This window comes from Jaculus jaculus, chromosome X, assembly GCF_020740685.1.
Source record: "Jaculus jaculus isolate mJacJac1 chromosome X, mJacJac1.mat.Y.cur, whole genome shotgun sequence".
Taxonomy (NCBI): Eukaryota; Metazoa; Chordata; class Mammalia; order Rodentia; family Dipodidae; genus Jaculus; species Jaculus jaculus.
Genome location: NC_059125.1, coordinates 48,689,528 through 48,712,348, shown reverse-complemented (window position 1 = coordinate 48,712,348; position 22,821 = coordinate 48,689,528). Strand labels below are relative to the sequence as shown.

Sequence of the window (22,821 nt, the reverse complement as noted above, 5' to 3'; positions counted from 1 at the left end):
TTTTAGGTTAGCCTGGGCTACACAGTGAGATACTGTCATAAAAGGTAAAGACTAAGAATTTATGAGAACATTTTATCATCTGATGAAGCTAAACCCAACATAACAATAAATTGAGACTATCCTATAACACTGGTGTGATGGAATGTCAAATTTTCAGTTTTAAGTCAAAATGTTTGAGCATCAGCAAATTCATATGGTTTAATCTAGTATTTCATGATTTCGCTCAACTACCAAAATAACCAAAGAAAAGCTTCCTTCCTTTGCTTTTCTTCCTTTACCTCCAAAGCTTGTATTCATTCTAGAGAATTTTACTTTCCATGATCTTCTGAGGACCTGTGATTAAACAAAGAAATACAAGAGGCCTTTCTTAAAGTATTTTTTTTTCTTAGATCAAAATACCTAGTTTCCTTTAGGAGTTGTTGTATTCCACTTACCATTCTCAAGGTCATTGGCCTGTGGGTCCCTTAATGGAGTACCAGTTCCCTCCACCTATATCTTAAATTTCTAGGTCAGATCAGAGTACCATATTCCCATGTTCCATTTACACACTGCAAATAAGAATTCACACCAAGGATGACTGAGTGGATTACTGGGTGGTGGTTAGTGCACTAGGAAGCTGTTGAAAAAAAGGTGTTCTATCAAGATTAGTGGCACCTAGTGGGTATGTGTTTGACTTTATTCTAGTTTCTTCTCCTTTTCTTACTATGAGTTGCACCCATATGGCTAGACAGTCATCTTGGTCTCCTGACAGTCAGAATAAGAGAAGCCTCATAGGCAACATTCTTAGCACTGCAGGCATGGCTTGAGTTGTGAGGCAGTTCCCTGCTATTAGGGGATATAGGCACTTCAATTAATAGGCACACTACTCCTAGGCCACAGCCAATAACACACATTCATAACAAGGCTTAATTTTCATTCTTATGAAACATTATTTCACAAATAAGCCAATACAAAGACATGTAATCAATATAATGTTTTTCTGTTCTTGTGTGGGTCCTAAGCTACATCAACATTTTAATAATTTTCTGTATAGAAATTTTTAGAACTACCCATGACAAATTTAATGCAACCTTTTAATGGTAAATGTTATTTCATGAAAAACACTGCATATATCATTTCAGCTTCAATGGTCAGAAGATCCTGTGCTTTTCAGTCTGCAAAGGTTAGAAATGCAGAACAGAGACAGCAAAACTCTATCATCTCACCTGTACTCCCTCACTATAGGGTACATTCCTCCTTCAATTTTTTTAATAATGTTTTTCATCCAACATAACCTGCTTTTTCTATTTCCCCAATACTATTTAATAGTTGAATTAAGTTTTCCCTTAGGAAACACCACCCCTGACACACAAAGACAAAAACAATAGCAAATTATACAAATAGGAATTTCTTTTTACCAACTGAAAACTGTAAGAATTCAAAGTGCTAGCCAGGCATGGTGGTGCACACCTTTAATACCAGCACCAAGGTGACAGAGGCAGGAGGATTGCTTTGAGTTTGAGGCCAGCCTGGACTAGTGTGAATCTACCTCAACACCGCCCCCCCAAATGAAAGCACCAAAACTACCACTTAGCTATTAATATGCAATATTTAAAACATTAACAATTCTTAGGAGACTGGTAAAACATTCTTTGTTTACCTACTCTGGGTTTTACATTCAAAACTCAACATTCTGACTTTGACAGCTGACAGCATTACAACCAAAAAACAAGTTCAGAGCATTCTATTGTAGACAATATTAATAATTTTTTTGTTGTTTTTTCGAGGTAGGGTCTCACTCTAGTTCAGGCTGACCTGGAATTCACTATGCCGTCTCAGGATGTCCTCGAACTCATGCCTCCCGAGTGCTGGGATTCCACCACCATGCCCGGCTAATAATGTTTTTTTTTTTTTTGGACCTAGCTTATAAGTAAAGCCAAGGAGTCCTACATGTTCACTCTCATATAGCCCAGAGAAGAACTCAATAAAGATTTGATGAAGGAACTTGAGTTGAAATTTGGAAAGGTTGGATGTTAAGATAAAACTTTTTAGTCCATTTGCAAACTATTGTTTAAAGTATATTTATTTATTTGAAAGACAGAAAGAGGGTATGGACATGTTAGGGTCTTCTGCCACTGCAAATGAACTCCAGATGCATGATGCACCACTTTGTGCATCTATTTTCATGTGGACATGGGGAATCAAACACGGACTATCATGCTTTGCAAGCAAGTACCTTTAACCACTGAGAAATCTCTCCAGCCCCAAGCTATTTTTTTTTTTATTATAGTGGCTTTGTTTTAAGTTTAAATCTGATAAAGCAAACTCCTTTCATAAATTTTCCTGATTTGTGGGCATTTACTTTTTTTCCAAAAAGCAAATTTGACCATGATACTTATTGTAACTTTCATTGCTCCCTTGTGCTCACAACTTCCTAAATACTTCTTTCAAGGAGCACAGAGTGGGGCTGGAGAGATGGCTTAATGGTTAAATGCTTACTTGAGAAGCCTAAGGACCCCAGTCAGAGGCTCAATTCCCCAGGACCCATGTTAACCAGATGCACAAGGGGGCACATGCATCTGGAGTTCGTTTGCAGTGGCTGGAGGCCCTGGCACACCCATTCTCTCCTTCTCTGCCTCTCTCTCTGTGTCTGTCGCTCTCAAATAAATAAATAAAAATAATTTTTTTTAAAAAAAAAAGGAGCACAGAGTGCCAGCAGTAGAGAGGAGAATGCCAATTTAGGGCCAATGCTGTCTGCTCAGAGGATGAGTAAGTGCCACGACTAGCAAGTCCTTCTCTCTACTATGGTTCTTTGCCAGGCTCATTTTCTCCTTTAAAAAAAAAAAAGCATTCAGGGCTGGAGAGATGGTTTAGTGGTTAAGGTGCTTGCCTGCAAAGCCAAAGGACTCAGGTTCAATTTCCCAGGACCTACATAAGCCAGATGCATACGGTGGTGCACATGGCTAGAGGCCCTGGTGTACCCATATTCATTCTCTCTCTCTCTCTCTCTCTCTCTCTCTCTCTCTCTCTCTCCCTATCTCTCTCAAATATAAGTAAATAAATAAATTATTTTTTTGAGGTAGGGTCTCACTCTAGCCCAGGATGACCTGGAATTCACTGTGTAACCTCAGGGTGGCCTAGAACTCAGAGATCCTCCTACCTCACCCTTCTGAGTGCTGGGATTAAAGGTGTGAGTCACCATGCCCAGCTTTAAAGTATTTTGAAGCATTCGGCTGGACATGGTGGTGCACACCTTTAATCCCAGCACTCAGGAGGCCTAGGTAGTTGGATTACAGTGAGTTCAAGGCCAGCCTGAGACTACACAGTAAATTCCAGGTTAGCCTGTACTAGAGTGAGACCCTACCTCAAAAAAAACAAAAACAAAAAAAAGGGGCTGGAGAGGACCCAGGTTCAATTCCCCAGTACCCTCTTAAGCCAGTTGCACAAGATGGCCATGTGTCTGGAGTTCATTTGCAGTAGCTAGAGGCACTGGTACATCCATTCTCTTTATCTCTCTCAAGTAAATAAATAAAAAGTATTTTTAAAAATCCAAAAAAAGGAAATAAAATAAAAAAGCACTTAATATACCATGTATATTTAGATTCTCTGCTTAAACTCTGAAGGGCTTCCAAACTGCTTGAAAACTATGCATTTTTGTCAGAGTTGCTGCCATATTCTTTTCTAGCCCAACCTGTGTCCTTTCAGTCTCTATTATCCAACCATTCTGACCTGTTTTCTGTTTATAGCATGTTCTTTTTACCCCCCATTCTTTTGTATATATCATCCTACCATCCTACTCTGGACTGCTCATCATCATCCTACCCTCATGCCTCATGGCTCACTCATAGTCATGTCAGATTTTAATCCAAATAACACTTCCTCAGGGAAGCTGCCTCAGTTGGTCAGAGACCTAGTCATTTGCTTTTCAGAGCCAGTAACTATTCTTTTCATTTTCTATGAGCTCATTAAAGTTAATTTTTAAAAATCTTTTTATGTGGTCTCGGGAAAGGGCTTAGTGGTTAAGGTGTTTGCCTGCGAAGCCTAAGTAAGGACCCTGGTTCAATTCCCCAAAACCCAAGTAAGCCAGATACACAAAGGGGCACATGCATCTGGAGTTTGTTTGCAATGGCTAGAGGCCCTGGTATGTCCATTCTCTCTTTCTCTGTATCTGTTCTTCCTCTTTCTCTCTCTCTCTCAAGTAAATAAATAAAATATTTTTAAAAATCTTTTTACTTATTTACTTGAAAGACAGGCAGAGTGAACATTAGCAAGCCAGGGACTCGTGCCACTGCAAATGAACTCCAGATGCATGCGCCACTTTGTGCACCTGTCTTTATGTGGGTACTGGGGAATTGAATCCAGGCCATTAGGCTTTAACCACTGAGCAATCCCTCCAGCCTCTCAAAGTCTATTTTTAATGTGTCTACAGTTAAGAGAGAGATCATGCCTCTGCCATTTATGGTGATAACCCCAGAGCCTAACACAATGCTTTTTACACAAGTATTCATCAAATATATCAATGAGATATGAATGAGGATTCACTTTCTGTTTCTGTGGTCTGAATATGAGGACCTCCCTTCACCAACATATATAGATCTGGATCTGAGGTATTGGATCCAGGATAGACCATCAAATTATCTCAGGGTTTGTCTTGATTCTGCGTGTCTTACACATGGTAGGCAAATGAACTACCACTAAGCTATATCCCCAGTTCCATCCTAGGGTTTGATAGAAGTAGTGGGAATGAGGCACTGCATCTGCTGTGGATAATCTGTCTGGAAAATAACTAAATAACAGGGAATCAAAAGCAAGAGTAGAAAATTCAGGGCTGCTCTAAGCACAATTCCTAAAGGCAACAACCTACTGCCTATTAATTTACCAGTAAACTTTTTTGTTCTTTAAGCTAATTTAAGTTGGAGTCTAACATGTGTAATTAAAGGTATGTTACAAAAAAACAGTAACTGGAACTAGGCATGTAATTGCTCCTAAAGAACAACAGAAAGCCTATCAGCATCCTGTGATAGCTCAAGTTACTGGCCTAGTGAGTCCTTAATACTTTCTTAGATGAACAGGTTTGGTTCTGGTATGAAAAGAAAAGATGACACCAGTACAGTGGCACACACCCAAAATTACAGCGCTTGGGAAGTAGAAAAGGACAATCACAACTCTATGCCCAGCTTGGGCTATATAATAATGAGTTATAGGCCATCCTTGGCTACACAAACTCTAACTTCAAAAAAGGAGGAGGAGAGTCTGGGGAGATGGCTCAGTGGGTAAAGAGCTTATCATATAAACATGAGCCCCTGAATTCTGATCTTCAGAACCTACAAAAGCTAGACATGGTAGTGTACCTCTGTAATACTAGCATACCTACTGAAAAATGAGAGGCTGAGACAGATATGAGAGGAGAATCTCCAGAATTTCATAGAACAACTACCCTGTCATGTAGAGCACCAAACAAGAGACTCTGCCTCAAAAAAAAATGGATAGGGGGACCAACACTTGAGGTTGTCCTTTGATCTGCACAAACATAATTTAAGAAAGAAAAAGGAGATCAAGAAAAGGAAGAGATAAATAAGATATAGTAGGCATCCTGGCTGATTACATCCTAAAAACTACCTTATTCATGAACATTAAATAGAAACTAGACTTCGCAATAGGCTAATGAGAGGTAAAGATTTCAGTGATTTTCATTCATCACAAATAAAAAGCTTAACTCTCAAGGGCTGGAGAGATGACTTAGCAGTTAAGGTATTTGCCTACAAAGCCAAAGAATCCCGGTTCAATTCTCCGGTTCCCATGTAAACCAGATGTGCAAGGGGCACATGTGTCTGGAGTTCGTTTGCAGTGGCTGAAGGCCCTGGTGCGCCTACTCCCCCACCCCCGAGCTCTTTTTCTCTCTCTCAAATAAATAAATAAAGCATTATTTGCTTATTTATTTATTTATTTATTTGAGACACAAAGAGAGAATGGGCACAACAGGGCCTCTAGCCACTGCAAAATAACTCCAGACGCCATGTGCCACCATGTGCATCTGGCTTATGTAGGACCCAGAGAATTGAACCTGGGTCCATAGGCATGAGCCTTAACCACTAAGCCATCTCACCAGCCCTAAAGTATTTTTTATATAAATCTTAACTCTCAACCAAACTAAATTACAGGACAAATTAACAAAACATTTGTTGCATAAACACTTAAAGAAAGAAAAAGTAGTCATTACCAGCCAGTATGAGATCCCTGAAAAAAATGACACTCTGAACTTACTCAAGACTTCTTTGTGTTCTAGTCACTCAATGCATTTGTAGAGAAAATTATTTGTGGATGCAGATATAGAGAGGTATCTGATAATATGTCTATTATAATTTTACTATTGAGAAGATGTAAGATCCAGGCCACAGAAAAGTAAACTGAAAGGAAGGTATTTTGTGGGACACAGAATTATGTCCAAATTCTGCCTTGATTACAACTCATTAGTGGGCTGGAGAGATGTCTCAGTGGTTAAAGGCACTTGCTTACAAAGCCTGATGGCCCAGATTCAAATCTCCAGTACCCATGTAAAGCCAGATGCACGAAGTGGATGAATGCACCTGGAGTTCATTTTCAGTGTCAAGAGGCCCTGGTGTTCCCGTTTTCTCCCTCCCTGCCTCTTTCTCTCTCTCTCCTCCTCCCACCTCTTTCTACTTTCAAATAAATAGTACAATAAAATATTTTTAAAAATCTGATCAGTAACACAGATGAACCTAGGAGTCATTAACTCTGGGAAGTAAATACTATTCATCAGAGAAAAGGAGAAAATTCAAAAGCTAATATAATAAGCAAAGAAAGTATGTTTTTGTTTTTTTGTTTTGTTTTTCGAGGTAAGGTCTCACTCTAGTTCAGGCTGACCTGGAATTCACTATGTAATCTCAGGGTGGTCTCGAACTCTTGGCAATCCTCCTACTTCTGCTTTCCAAGTGCTGGGATTAAAGGCGTGCACCACCATGCCCGGGTGACAGTATGAAATTTATCTAGATCATAGAGCACAATCTTTAAATACCTGTTTCCTAAGATGATAACAGTTCAGATTTTTTTGTTTTGTTTTGTTTTGTTCTGTTTTTTGAGGTAGGGTTTTGCTCAAGCACAGGCTGACATGGAATTCACTATATAGTCTCAGGGTGGCCTCAAACTCATGGCAATTCTCCTACCTCTGCCTCCTGAGTGCTGGAATTAAATGTGTGCCCACCACACCCAGCATTTCAGTTTTTGATAGCAGAACTTATCAAAGGGCAACGCAACTATTACCTGAGCTGACGGGTTTTGCAAGCAAGTACCTTTAACCACTGAGCAATCTCCCCAGCTCCTAGCTTTAAATATTTTGAACAAAGGCAATTTTCTCTGTGTGGCTACAGAGGGCAGAGTTAGGACCAATGTCTAGAGCTTCTTGAAAACAGAAGATGGCTTGGGAGTAAAGAATAATCTTTCAAGGAAAGATAACTGAGTTGGCTTAAATAAGTAGGAAGAAAGGTAGTCTTTGGGGGGAAATCAGACAATTCTCTGTCTGACAGAGTAATATGGAGAGTAGGATTCTAGCACTGGGAAGGAATTTGGATTTGATAATCTCCTAGGTCCTTCTAATTCTCAATTCAACTTTGGGCCAGAATCTCTCAATTTAGAACTCACAGGTTTGGGGCTGCAGAGGTAGCTTAGTGCTTGCCTGCAAAGCCTAAGGACCCAGGTTCAATTCCCCAGTACTGACATAGGCCAGATATACACGGTAGCACTTGTGTCTGGAGTTCGTTTGCAGTGGCTGGTGGTCCTGGCATGCCCATTCTCTCTCTCTCTCTCTCTCTCTCTCTATTTCTCTTTGCTTGCCAATAAATAAAAAATTAAAAACCTCACAGGTTTTGAGGAATGCAGTAGGTATTCTAAGATGAATTTTATAACATAATGCAACAATTTGAACTAAATTTAGCCCTCAAATGTATTACCTGGGAATACTTTACTATCATTAAAATTAAAAATTCATCTAATTTGGCTTCAGATTTATTATAGGTGTAAAAATTACATTAATTATACTGACCTTGTTAAAGCTAGCTTTAATTTTCACACCTTGGTCAATCTTTTATGCATGTAATTAAATTGGTATTAGTTACAGAATACAATTAGTGCCTAGTTAATACCTTTTCTGTGACTTATTATTTATTCTCCTGGCACCAAAGTCAAATTGCTCCCATACCTAAGCAGGTCTCCACAGAAACATCCACTGACATGAACATTCCTTTATAAAATGAAGAGTGGGGCTAGAGAGAGAGCACAGTGCTTAAAGGTGCTTGAGTGCAACGCCTGATGGCCCAGGTTCAATTCCCTAGAACTCTTGTAAAGCCAGATATACAAATGGCACAAGTATCTGGAGTTCATTTGTAGTACAGGAGGTGGTAGTATATACACACTCTCTCTCTTAAAAATATATATGTAAATCAAAGAAGAGCAAGCACAGCACATTTTTTTTTTTTTCTTTTCGAGGATCTCTCTAGCCCAGGCTGACCTAGAACTAACTATATAGTTTCAGGGTTGCCTTGATCTCACAGTGATCCTCCTATCTCTGCCTCCTAAGTGTTGGCTTTAAAGATATATGCCACCATGCCCAGCTGAGTGCTTTCTTTTAAACTAGTTTTGCTACTGCCAAAAGAGAAATTAGCAACACAAAAGAAGTATTACCAACTTCTAGTGGTGTTTAGGGGACAAGTCTGGCATAAAAGTCAGAATTTAGGCAATACCCTGCTGCTGCTTTTCTCCCAGCCAAGAAGATAATGGATTTCAATGGCTGTGAATGAATGGAGCAACATGCTATACCTGAGACTTTTCTTTGTGAAAGGTACTGTGATGGTTAAGGTATTGTCAACTTGATCTGCTTAGTAATATACAGAAATCCCTTTTGGGCGAGTCTCTGAGGTTGCTTCCAGGAAGGATTAACTGAAGGAGGAAGTCCTCCCAGAGTGATGGCACCTCTCAGATAGGAACTTTAAATAAGGAAGCTCTGGGTGAAAAGAGTCCCTTCCTTCCACTTGGCTGCCAGAGCTGCTTGCTGCCTTTTAGTGTGGGTTGAAGACCAACGTCAACTGAAGACCCATGTGGACTGAGCAGCTACTGGGTTCCTTGATTCTCAGGCCTACAACTGCTATTGGACTATAGTAAGCTAATCCAATAAATTTCCATTTTTCATATAATTCATTCTAGTAGTTCTGTTCCTCTAGAGAACCCTGACTAATACAGGTACCATAACTTTTAATTCAAAAGGTGTTTTTTTTTTTCCCTATAGTTTATATATGCCCAGAAGTTTATGAGTTAAGCAGTCTTTGAATGCCTGGTGCAATGGACCTACTTAGACACCTAGGAAAGCCCATTGTGGCTTTCAAAGACTATATGTTTCCACCATTAAAATAGTAAAAGCATGGTGCAACATAAAAAAAAAAAAAAAACATGTGCCTTACCTATGTGTTTTTGCCCATTTAGGATTTTCTTCCTGCCATGATTCTGTACCACATAATTAACAAAAGGAAAAAAGTAACTGTTATTAAGCAGTTCCTTCTATTAAATTTCAAGACCAAAACAATAACCCAAAACTTCTCACAGAACTCATGTTTTTCCAAGTTAATGAGGCTAGACTGGCTTGAATATTATTACCTCCTTTCTAGACCCACATTCCTGGTGTTACTGAAGTTTCATGTATTCTGGTTCCACTACCTTCCAGAAATATTGTGTGAGAGATAAAGCTGTAATATACTCCACAAAGTATGAAAATCTGAAAGAAATGGATGATTTCCTTGATTTATATGACCTACCTAAATTAAACCAAGATGAGATTAATCACTTAAATAGACCCATACAAGCATGGAGTTCTGAACAGTTATCAATAATCTCCCAACTGAAAAAAGCCCAGGCCCAGACCATCAAGAAAGAGCTAATACCATTGCTTCTTAAGCTTTTCCAGGAAGGAGAAAAAGAAGGAATTCTACCAAACTAAAGTGCAGCTCCCTCCAGGAATGAGCACGTACAGTAGCTAAAAGGACCATGGCAGAGGAAAACACTCTCAACAGCCAGAAAGACCACTGTGCCAACGTCCATTTTTAGGTGGGCTTTATAACAGCTTCCTAAGGGACATTATCCTGCCTAGGTGATTGACAGGCCAGTGTGGATTAACTTAAGGGAGGTGACAAGGGTATCTTTGTTCTTTTCAAGAAAGCCTCAGCTAGATAGCTGTCCTCTATTCTCTCAGTCTCTTGGCAGTTTGAAATGTCAGGTCTCCACCCTGAGCCACACAGGACTCAGAGCTATTTCTTTTGACCAATTGTCAAGAGTCCTGAAGATTGACTTCCTGGTTTTAGCAGCTGCTAATATAGGGAGAGGACCATCCTTAGTGACCCTTCAGTCCTGTTAATATCCAGCTACCCAGCACTAAGAAAAAAAAGTTTCCTCCCATGCGCCCCAAGCATTGGTGGCTGGATGTACATGCAGAGGCTGGAACCCAGAAGAAGTGGAGGCCATGAGAGGAGCCCTGGAAACCAGCTCTGGTGAGCCCAATGCCCAACATAGTGGCAAAGCCCGAGGGCCTGAGCTTAAAGAAGAGACCTAGAAAAGTTCCGGGCTGGAGAGATGGCTTAGCAGTTAAAGCGCTTGCTTGTAAAGCCTAAGAACTCAGGTTCAGCTCTCCAGGTACCACATAAGCCAGATGCACAAGGTTTGCAAGCAGTGGCTAGAGGCCCTGATGTGCCCATCGTGTCTCTCTCTCTCTCTCTCCCTCTCTCTCTCTGACTCTAATATATAAAAAGAAAAAGAAAAAAAAAGAATGATTGTAAATATGTTCAAAGAAGTCAAAGAAGAAATCAAGGGAATAAAAGAGGAAATCAAAGGACTCAAATAAGACACAGGACACCAATTTAATGAAATAAAGAAGTCAATACAAGATATAAATAAGGAAATAGAAATAACAAAGAAAATCCAGTCAGAATTACTAGCAATGAAGAACACAGTTAATGAAATAAAAAAAACTCTGTAGAAAATCTCACCAGTAGAATGAATGAAGGAGAGGACAGAATATCTAATCTAGAAGACGAGGTGGCAGATCTAATACAGTCCAACAAAGAGAAGGACAAACTAATAGAAAAGTATGAGTGGGAATTTCAAGATATTCGGGCCACTATGAAAAGATCAAACATAAGAATTCAGGGCACAGTAGAAGGAGAAGAATTTCAATCCAAAGGCATAGCAGGAGTCTTCAAAAAAAATCATAGAAGAAAACTTCCCCAAAATTGGGAAAGAGATGCCAATGCAGATATAGGAAGCCTTTAGACCCAGCCAGACAAAACCTGGAAAGAACCTCTCTTTGCCATATTATAATCAAACTACCAAACACACAATCCAAAGGAAAAAAAAAAAAAAAAACTTGAAAGCAGTTAGAAAGAAAAATCAAGTTACCAAAGGCAAGCCCAACATGATTACTCAACACAAACTTTCAAAGCCAGAAGGGCTTGGAGTGATGTATTCCAAGTTCTGAAAGATTAACAACTGTCAACCAAGGTTACTTTACCCTGCAAAGCTATCCATTTAAATAGATGGGAAAATAAGGACATTCCACAAAAAAAAGCAGGCTAAAGGAGTATTTGAAGACAAAACCAGCTCTACAGAAAATACTTGAAAGAATCCTCCATGCCAAAGAGAAGGAAAAGCACACATACAAGGAAACTGGAAAAAACAAGCAATACTCAAATACTAGTTAACACAACAAAGCAAAGGTAGAACCTGAACTACAAAAACAAATGGCAAACATAAATACACACCTTTCAATAATATCTCTTACTATCAACGACCTCAATGGCCCAACCAAAAGACATAGGTTTGCAGACTGGGTTAAAAAGCAGGATCTTCTTGTCCTTTAAACTCACTGAAGATGGAGCCAATTTTTTCAGTTTGTCATTCTCAATAACATACTTTACATACTATGGGCACAGTAAGTCTGTGGGTCAGACTGAATAGCAAAGTCTATCCCTTACTCTAAAATCAATATTTTAAAATCAGACCTTTTTGGGCTGGTGATATAAATTAGTGGCATAGCATTTGCTTGGCATGCATGAGGCCCTAGTTTTAACTTCCAATACCTCAAAAAATCCAATGGTTCTAATTTTGTTTAACAGTTTTCTTCTTTGGAGATGTCTTGCTTTCTAATGAATACTTTAGTCCATTTCTTTTATGTTATTTTAGAAAATAAAAGTTAAAGCACAGCCACTACGTAAGTTAAGTGAGCTGGTTTGAAAGGTATTTAAGATGGGGCTGGAGAGATGGCTCAGCAGTTAAGGTGCTTGCTTACAATACTTAATGACAGGGGTTTGATTTCTCAGTGCCCACGTAAAGCCAGATACAAAGACTGTACTTTCAGGGCTCATTTCTATTCTTCATAAAGCCAGATGCACACAGTGCTGCATGTACATGCATCTGGAGTTCTTTGCAGTGGCTAGAGGCCCTGGCACGCCCATTCTCTCTCTTTCTGTCTCTCTCTTTATAAATATATAAATACAATATTTTAAAATATAAAACAAAACAAAAACAAAACAAAACAAAAATAGATTCTTCTCTCTCTCCATGCACAAGAATTAAGTCCAAATAGATTAAAGACATTAACGTCAGACCTGAAACTCTGAAACTGCTAGAGGAAAGGTTAGGGGAAACCCTTCAACATATTGGTTTTGGCAAAGACTTTCTGAATACAACCCCAATTGCTCAGGCAATAAAACCACAGATTAATCACTGGGACCTCATGAAATTACAAAGATTTTGTATGGCAAAGGACACTGTGAGTAAAGCAAAGAGGCAACCTACAGAATGGGAAAAAATCTTTGCCAGTTATACATCTGTTAAAGAGGAATAATATCTAGGATATATAAAGAACTCAAAAAATTAAATATTAAGAAAACAAGCTAATTAAAATTGGGCTACGGCACTAAATAGAAAGTTCTCAAAAGAAGAAATATGGGGGGTGGGGAGGGAGGGAATTACCATAGGATATATTTTATAATCATGGAAAATGTTAATAAAAATTTAAAAAAAAAGAAATATGAATGGCGTATATGCATCTAAAGAAATGTTCTACAACCCTAGTCATCAAGGAAATTCATATTAAAACTATGTTGAGATTCCATCTCACCCCTGTCAGATTGGCTACCATCATGAAAACAAATGACCATAAATGATGGCAAAGATGTGGATAAAGAGGAACCTTCTACATTGTTGGTGGGAATGCAATCTGGTCCAGCCATTGTGAAAAACAGTGTAGGAGTTCCTAAGACAGCTAAAAATAGATCTACCATATGACCCAGCTATAGCACTCCTAGGCATATATCTGAAGGATTCATCTCATTACCTTAGAGAGATTTGCTCAACCATATTTATTGCTGCTCAATTCACAATAGCTGGGAAATGGAACCAGCCTAGATGTCCCTCAACTGATGAGTATATAATGAAGATGTGGCACATTTATACAATGGAGTTCTACTCAGTAGTAAAGAAAAAAATGAAATTATGAAATTTGTAGGAAAATGGATGGATGTGGAAAGGATTACACTTAGTGAGGTAACCCAGGCACAGAAAGCCAAACATCACATGTTCTCTCTCATATGTGGATCCAAGCTACAGATGATTGGACTTCTGTGTGAGTAGGAAGAAAACTCAGTAGCAAAGGCCAGTAAAGTAGGAAAGGGACATAAAGGGAAGAAAAAGGAAGGGAGGGAGTTCTTAATAGGATGGTATTGCATATATGTAAGTAGAAGAATAGACTAATGGGGATGAAAAGGCCCAAGTGAAGTCAGGGGAAGAGACTGAGTAAAGGAAAGGTAGAGTGAGGGTTAATCAAAATCTAAGAGGATGCAAATAAATCATATGGAATCCTCCGGTTTCGGACAATGGAACTGAATTGATAACCTCCTCCATGCAGACCAGCTGACAGAAAGCTGGAAGAAGCCATTCTGCATGCAGTTCAATGGGAGAAAGAGAAATCACCAGTGAGGACACTCAACAGTGGTCACTGCAAGCCTTGTATTGGGCCAGCCAGGCCAAACGAGCCAACAGGTACAACAGTGGCATGTCTGTCATGGTGGAAACCAACTGCCCTCTAATTGGACTGGAGGCCTGCTCCATGGGAGGGAATACATCCCTGATACTGAAAACATAAAACTGGGGTAGTCATGAGCCCTTGGGCTGTAATGTCTGCTGCTATCTAGCTAAATGTATATACTATGCTTATCAAACTGCCCAGTAAGCACTTCTCTTAATGTTCATACCAATATATTAATGTTACTCTTACTTCTAGTACAGAACCTTCTCTTTTCATATGGCAGTTTCCTTGAGATGACTCAGAAGGCCCCATGGTGCTAAAAATAAAGTGACTGGAGTGCTCAACACTGCAATACCTCTATCACCTTTCAAGGCTCAGGGTCTATTGCAGAAGAGGTATTGGAAAGAATGTAAGAGACAAAGGAAGAGTAGGACTCCTTACAATGTGCTCCCCCCGACACAAAACAGCCTATATATCCATGGCCTCACAGTGCCTGACATTATGTACAGAAGATCCTAACAGGAGGAAAAAATCATGATATCAAAATAAAGGAGAGGCGGGCGAGATGGCTTCAAGGTTACTTCGCGGGGCTGGGGCTTTGGCCGCGCAGGCCCTACGTGCCCATGGTGCCAATGGCATGGCCGCGGTGCGCTCCATGGCTTCTGCAGGTGGTGTTCCTACTGATGAGGAGCAGACTACTGGGCTGGAGAGGGAGATCATGATAGCTTCACAGAAGGGCCTGGATACATACAATATGTTTCCCCCAAAGGCAGCTTCAGGCACTAAGGAAGATCCTAATTTAGTTCCATCTGTCACCAACAAGAGAATAGTTGGCTACACCTGTGAAGAGGACAACTCTACTGTCATCTGGTTCTGGTTACACAAAGGTGAGACTCAGCGATGCCCAAATTGTGGAGCCCACTACAAGCTGATGCCCCACCAGATGGCCCACTGAGCCCCTACACTAATTTACTCAGAATATGCTGTAAAGTTTTTTCTCTCCAATAAAGATTAGCCATTACATTGGCTCCTCCCCCCCCAAAAAATAAATAAATAAAGGAGAGACTGATTGAGAGGGGGAGGGGATATGATGGAGAATGTAGTTTCAAAAGGGAAAATGGGGCTAGGGAGGGAATTACCTTGAGATATTGTTTATAATCATGGAAGTTGTTAATAAAGAATGAAAAAAAATGAGAAGATTTATGTTTATATATATTTATGTTACTTTTGGTCAGACAAGCTTCTTTTTGCAGTTAGCAGTGAGTAGTGGGTCAAATAAAAAAAAAATGTCGGGCTGGAGAGATGGCTTGCCTGTGAAGCCTAAGGACCCCGGTTCAAGGCTCGATTCCCCAAGAACCCACGTTAGCCAGATGCACAAGGGGGCACACATGTCTGGAGTTCATTTGCAGTGGCTGGAGGCTCTGTGGTGCACCCTTTCCCTCTCTCTCTCTCTCTGCCTCTTTCTCTCTATCTGTCACTCTCAAATAAATAAAAATGAATTTAAAAAAATTTTTTAAATGTCAAAGTAGTCGGGTGTGGTGGCTCACGCCTTTCATCCCAGCACTTGGGAAGCAGTGGTAGGAGGATCACCGTAATTTCGAGTCCACCTGAGACTAGATAGTGAATTTCAGGTCAGCCTGAGATAGAGTGAGACCCCACCTCAAAAAACCAAAAAAAGGGGCTGGAGAGATGGCTTAGCGGTTAAGCGCTTGCCTATGAAGCTTAAGGAGCTCGGTTCGAGGCTCGGTTCCCCAGGTCCCACGTTAGCCAGATGCACAAGGGGGCGCACACGTCTGGAGTTCGTTTGCAGAGGCTGGAAGCCCTGGCGCGCCCATTCTCTCTCTCACCCTCTATCTGTCTTTCTCTCTGTGTCTGTGGCTCTCAAATAAAAAAATAAAATAAAATAAAAAAATAAAAAAAAAAGAGAAAAAAACCAAAAAAAAAAAAAGTCAAAGTACTGGGAAAATGAGTGACTGTTAAATGCTCAGTGCTATATAAAACATCTATATCACTACCGCCTTTCAAGGCTCAGAAAACATTACAGAAGAAGGGACAGAAAGAATATAAAATCCTAACTAGACATGGTGACACAACACACACCTTTAGTCCCAGTACTGGGTAGGAGGATCGCCAGGAGTTCAAGGCCACCCTCAGAGTGAGACCCTACTTTGAAAAATAAACAAAGAAAAAAACAGGATGTTAAGAGCCAGAGGATGGGGAGGAGTGCTATGGAACACTACCTTCTAAATAAGATATAGTATTGCCTTCATGACTTCACAGTGACTATGGTTATTGCACAAGACCTATACAATATTGGGCCCATCAATATTTTGTCATGAACATGTACTATGAAAGCGGAAAAGAGAAGATAATGTGGACCAAAATACATGTATACAAAATGTCAATTGGGCTGGAGAGATGGTGTAGCGGTTAAGCGCTTGCCTGAGAAGCCTAAGGATCCAGGTTCGAGACTCGATTCCCCAGAACCCACGTTAGCCAGATGCACAAGGGAGCGCACACGTCTGGAATTCGTTTGCAGTGGCTGGAAGCCCTGGCGTGCCCATTCATTCTCTCTCTTTCTCTGCCTTTCTCTCTCTGTCTGTAGCTCTCAAATAAATACATAAAATTAAAAAAAAATTAAATGTCAATAAACAGGGCATAGTGGTGCATGCCTTTAATCCCAGCACTTGAGAGGCAGAATAGTAGGACTGCTTTGAGTTCAATGCCAGCCTGAGACTACATTGTGAATTCCAGGTAAGCCTAGGTTAGAGTGAAATCCTATCTTGAGAAAAACAGAAAACAAAACAACAAAAGTCAAAAAATAAAAAGAAGCTAGACACAAGTGACCACATTTATTTTATTTATTAAAATAAATTAAACCATATACTATTTGGTTTTTTGAGGTAGGGTTTCACTGTAGCCCAGGATGACCTGGAGTTCACTATACAGTCTCAGGGTGGCCTCAAACTCACAGTGATTCTTCTACCTCTGTCTCCCAAGTTCTGGAATTAAAGGTACATGCCACCATGCTTGGCTATTTAAATATGTTTATTTATATGGAAGGTGGGTGGGGGAGATTGTACCAGGGCCACAGACACATGTACCACTTTGTGTATCTGGTTTTATGTGAGTACTTGGGAATCAAACCTGGGCCATCAGGCTTTACAAGCAAGTACCTTCAACTGCTAAGCCATCTTCTCCAGCCCCCATGCTTCTATTTATAAAAGAATGTCCACAAAAGATAAATCTACAGAGGCAGAAAATAGATCAGTGCCTGGCTGGGGCAAGGGCAATGACAGAATAGACAAGTGATTTTATTAGAGATGGAAATATTCTAAATCTGGATTATAGATATGGTTGTGTAACTTGGTAAATTTATTAAAGTATTAAGTTATACATTTAAATGCAAATTTTATAACAAGTAAAGTATGTTATCATTTTAAGACTGTTATACAAATGAAATCACATAGTATACACTAAGCATGATGCTTCTGAGATACATTCAAGTTGTCTCATGTAATAATAATTCATTCCTTTTACTCCATTATATGCATACACCATAGTTTAACTGCTTACCAACTTTAGAACACTTGAGTAGTTTTAGTTTGTAATTATTACAAATAAAGCTGTTATGAACCTTCCCATATAGGATGTTTTTATGCTAAAAAGGACATTCTTAAGAAAATGAAAAGTCAGTTATCAGAAAGAAATGGATTTATATTCATGTTATATAAAGAAATCCAAGCCAGGTATGATGGCACATGCCTTTCTCAGCATTTGGGAGGCAGAGATAGGAGGATTGCTGTGAGTTCAGAACCACCCTGAAACTACAGGATGAATTCCAGAATTCCAGGTCAGCATGGAGTAGAGTGAGACCCTATCTCAAAACAAACAAACAAACAAAAAAAAAACTTGAAAGAAAGAAAGAAATCCAACAAATTAATAAAGCAGACAATCCAATAAAAAAAAAAACCCCGGCAGATGTCTTGAACAGACTCTTCCTGTGATGTTAGTACACTGGTGATAAATTCAAGAAAGAAAGCTCAGTAGTATTAGCCATCAGGGAACTACAAAGTAAAAGCCACAATAAAACTTCAAAAAATTAAATGTCCATTAGGAGAATTACAGATTTTGGTAGATTTATGCAATGAGATATAATGAACTGCAGATATGTAAGGCATCATGGATGAATCTCAAAATATAGTAGCCCCACCTCCCTTATCCACAGAGTACATGTTCCAAGCCTTCTAAGCAGATGCCTAAAACCATGGTTAATACTGAATCCTATGCTACAGTTACGCACCATATAATGAAGTGTTGGTCATTTCTGCCAACAATGGACCACAATTATATAGTGGTAGTCCCATAAGACTGAATGATGTCGTGGCTATTTCAGTTTGTATAAGTATACTCAATGATGTTTGTACAATAATAAAACCATCTGGGGCTGGAGAGATGGCTTAGCAGTTAAGCACTTGCCTGTGAAGTCTAAGGACCTCAGTTTGAGGCTCAATTCCCTAGGACCCAGGTTAGCCAGATGCACACGGGGGTGCACACGTCTGGAGTTCATTTGCAGTGGCTGGAAGCCCTGGCATGCTCATTATCTCTCTCTCCCTCTGCCTGTCTTTCGTCTGTGTCTGCTGCTCTCAAATAAATAAATAAAAAATGGACAAAAAATATTTTTAAAAAATCTGATGACTAGTTTCTTAGAACACATACCTGATTAAAAAAAAAATGTTCTCAGCTGGGCATGGTGGCACATGCCTTTAATCCCAGCATTCAGGAGGCAGAGGTAGGAAGATCACTGTGAGTTCTAGGCCACCCTGAGACTACATATTGAATTTCAGGTCAGCCTGGGCTAGAGTGAAACCCCACCTTGAAAAACCAAAAAAAAAAAAAAAAAAAAAAAAAGTTCTTTTCCATCTTCTGGTTTTTGTGTTTTGTGTTTTTTTTTTTTTGGCATTGATATTTTATTAGGTGGTGAAAAGGGGCAGGCCTTTACTTATATTTTATAGTGTTTTTTTTTTTTTTGGTTTTTTGAGGTAGGGTCTCACTCTAGCCCAGGCTGACCTGGAAATCACTATGTATTCTCAGGGTGGCCTCAAACTCACGGCAATCCTCCTACCTCTGTCTCCCAAGTGCTGGGATTAAAGGTGTGCGCCACCACACCCTGCTGGGTAGTTGTTTTAAAGCAGGGTCTCTTTCTAGCTAGCCCAGGCTGACCTTAAACTAATGGCAACCATCCTACCTCAGCCTCCCAAGTACTGGAATTAAAAGCATTCACCACCTCGCCTAGTCCTCCATATTTGTTAATTTTTTTTTTTATTTGAGAGAGAGAGAGAGAATATAAATATGAATTGGCATGCCAGGGCATTCATTAGCCACTGCAAATGAACTCCAGATGTGTGTGTCCCCTTGTGTGCATGCATGATGTTGTGTGCATGCATCACCTTGTCCATCTGGCTTACATGGGTTCTGGGAAGTTGAACCTGGGTCCTTAGGCTTCACAGGCAAGTGCTTCAATCACTAAGCCATCTCTCCAGCCATCTTATTGAGAATTTTAATACATGTACACACTGTTATTTAAGTTCCCAATCCTACTGCCCTTCTTTTTCCTTCTTTCTCCACCCCTATTACACTGGGATCCCTCCTTTTTCCAGGTAGTCCTTCTGATCTGATGACTCATTCTTTTTGTCCTCCTCTGTCCTCTATGTCAAAATGTTGACAGGCTCTGAACTGTGCAGGTCTTGTGGGGTAACAACAATCACTGGTCATGAATGCACCAGTTAAGGCAGGTCACGTCCAGAGGACAGTACCCCAAAGTACACCTCCCTCAGCTAGGATTTATAATAATCCATTATTTGTAATCTCTACCTAGGTGCTAGGATTACATGCATGGACCACCACATTGAACTCTTTTTCTAAGTACATTATGTAGTTCTTAGTAACTTCAGTATGTGACTTTTCTCATGAAAGTCAAGAACTTTCCCTTTTTATTTAAAGGAAGGGCTTTAAATTCTTTGTCATATTTGAATTGTTAAGGTCACTACTCTTACATTTTAGAGCCATTAGCTAAGTAAGACAGCAGTTACCTAAACACAAGCACTGAAATACCTTAAATTGCTTGGATAATGGAGATAAGCTATGAAGTGAATAATACATGGCTAATATACATAGTGAGGATAAGCTGTATAAAGGGTGCTGAAAAGGACAGTATAAAATTTCGCCACACTATTCAGAACAGCATGCAACTTATCTTTTTTGGTTTGGTTTTCAAAGTAGGGTTTTGCTCTAGCCCAGACTGACCTGGAATTTACTATGTAGTCTTAGGATAGCCTTGAAGTCACAACAATTCTCCTACCTCTGCCTCCCAAGTGCTAAAAGGTGTGCGCCACCACACTCAGCTGTGTGGGTGTATTTAAATATATTTTATTTATTTGACAGAAAGAGGCAGAGCGAGGGGGGGGGGGAGGGAGAGAATGGGCACGCCAAAGCCTCCAGCCACTGCAAACAAATTCCAGATGCATGTGCCACCCTTGTGCATCTGGCTTATGTGGGTCCTGGAGAATTGAACCAGGATCCTTTGGCTCTATAGGCAAACGCTTTAACCTCTAAGCCATCTCTTCAGCCCATGTGTTTTGGTTTTTTGAGTTAGGGTTTTACTCTAGCCCAGGATGACCTGAAATGCAACTTAAAATTTTTATTTCTGAAATTTTCCATTTAGCATTTTCAGGTTTTGGTGGGTGCTGGGTAACAAACTACATAAAGAGAATCTACAGATAAGTGGAAACTATCATATACAGAGGAAAATAGGATAAAACCAAACCAGATACAAGAATATATAACATATGAGTCCATTTGTATGAGATTCTATAAGAGGAAAAATGGAGTCCACAGTGACATAAATCAGAACAGTGGTTACCACTGGTTGGAGAAAATTGACTGAAAACAACTATACTGGTACTTTCTAGGGTGACAGAAATATTCTGCATCTTGGGTTGTGGGTTGTATGGATATATACATTTGTCAAAATTCAAATTGTGTTCCTAAAATCCCTGCATTTTGCTGGTAAACTATATTTTAATTAAAAATGAGAAATTGAGGTGAGGTGTTACACACCTGTAATCCCAACTACTTTGAGGCTTTTAAGGCTGGATAATCATGAGTTCAAGGCTAGTCTGAGTAACACAGCAAAACCCCATCCCAAATAAAAAGAAAAAGAATGCCAAGAAAAGGTAACAGCTGCCCATCAGAATGGCTAAAATTTAAATTATCAAGTGCTGGAGAAATATGTGAGGAAATGTCACTGCTAGTATACTGCTGCTGAGAATATAAATTAGTATAAAGGCTTTGGAAAACTATGTGCATACCCCATGATCCAACTGTTCTACTTTTGGCTATGTTTTCCAGAAATACACTGATATTCTCCCAAAAACATGTTTAAGTATGTTAAAATATACACTATATATAACATCCCCAAACTACAAACACCCCTGAAATGCCCACCAATGGATTATTTTTAAAGAAGGTATGTAGTTTCTAGCTACATAAACTGAAAAGACATAATTTTTAATATGTACTGGTAAAAGTGAGGACAGTAGTACCTAATAAACCTCTGGGGTAATGGATTCTGAGATACTTGTAATAATCTTTTTCTTGGCCTAGGCACTGGTTGAATAGTTATGTTCACTTTGAAGACTGTATTAATGGAGCTTTGCACTTATGGCCTGTTCATTTTTTTTCTGCAGGTACATTATATTTCCATTTACATTTTGGAATCTGTATCATACACTGAATGTACATATATTTAAAGCTTTCTGAGTCAGGAGTGGTGTGTGCCTTTAATCCCAGCAATCAGGAGGCAGAGGTAGGAGGAATACCATGAGTTTGAGGCCAGCCTGGGATTACAGAGTGAATTCTAGTTCAGCCTAGGCTACTCTCTACCCTACCTCGAGAAACAAAACAAAAACTTCTAATATATGCCAACATGGCTTAAGAAGAGAGTATACTACAAAGTTTACCAGTTTGCAGAAGATGCTATCAGGATGAATGCAAGAATTAGAAACTTATTAAGCCAAGCATGGTGGCTAGGTACCTATAATCCTAATACTGAGGATCACGGGGCTACATAATGAGTTCTATAAGTTGCAAAACAGCTTGGGCAACATGGTGAGATTCTGTCTTATAAAAACAAAGGAAAAAAAGAAACATGACAAAAATCAAGGTAAATTTGGTAGCCCGATAAAGCCCATGGTTTTACCCCTTACCCTACCACCTATGCCAGGTATATACTGTATAAATGATTTACATAGGACCAAAAGAGTGACTATATTTTTTAAAGACTTATGAATATATTAAGATATTTATGATGACATAAACCTAACCATGAAAACTTTGCTGGAGACTAAAAGCTCTGCAGAAGCCAGTCCAACTAAGAACCATGAAATTTGGGTATAAAAGATACCGCAAAGATATCAAGGTCTAAGGACATCACCATTACACAATGCTTGTCTGTGGAAGAAGGGGTTCAATGTTTTTTTCTTGATTGGACTGTCAACCTCTCTTTAAAAAATAAGAAAAGCTGGGCATGGTGGCACATGCCTTTAATCCCAGCATGTAGGAGGTAGAGGTAGGAGGATCACAGTGAATTCAAGGCCACCCTGAGACTACATAGTGAATTCTAGGTCAGCCTGAGCTAGAGTGAGACCCTACCTCAAAAAAACAAAAATAAGAAAGAAAAAAAAAAGAAAAATTCAGAC

General features: G+C 39.5%; 2 protein-coding genes across 7 annotated transcripts in view; one reads left to right on the top strand and one right to left on the bottom strand.

Moving 5' to 3' along the window:
• The window catches only part of Jade3 (jade family PHD finger 3), a 162,843-nt gene that overhangs the window by 121,148 nt on the left and 18,874 nt on the right, over window positions 1-22,821 (bottom strand). Inside the window, exon 1 of one of the 6 annotated variants that reach the window (XM_045140866.1) lies at window positions 9,450-9,473. The exons of the other annotated variants lie outside the window; for them this stretch is intronic. The gene's annotated coding sequence lies outside the window, so the exon portion shown is untranslated. Of the gene's footprint in view, window positions 1-9,449; window positions 9,474-22,821 lie in introns of those variants that run through there. 6 annotated transcript variants of the gene reach the window in all.
• On the top strand, window positions 14,628-15,097 carry LOC101602951 (cytochrome c oxidase subunit 5B, mitochondrial-like). The gene has a single exon (XM_045140869.1). It carries the CDS (start codon window positions 14,628-14,630, stop codon window positions 15,015-15,017), a length of 390 nt encoding a protein of 129 aa, XP_044996804.1. The 3' UTR covers window positions 15,018-15,097.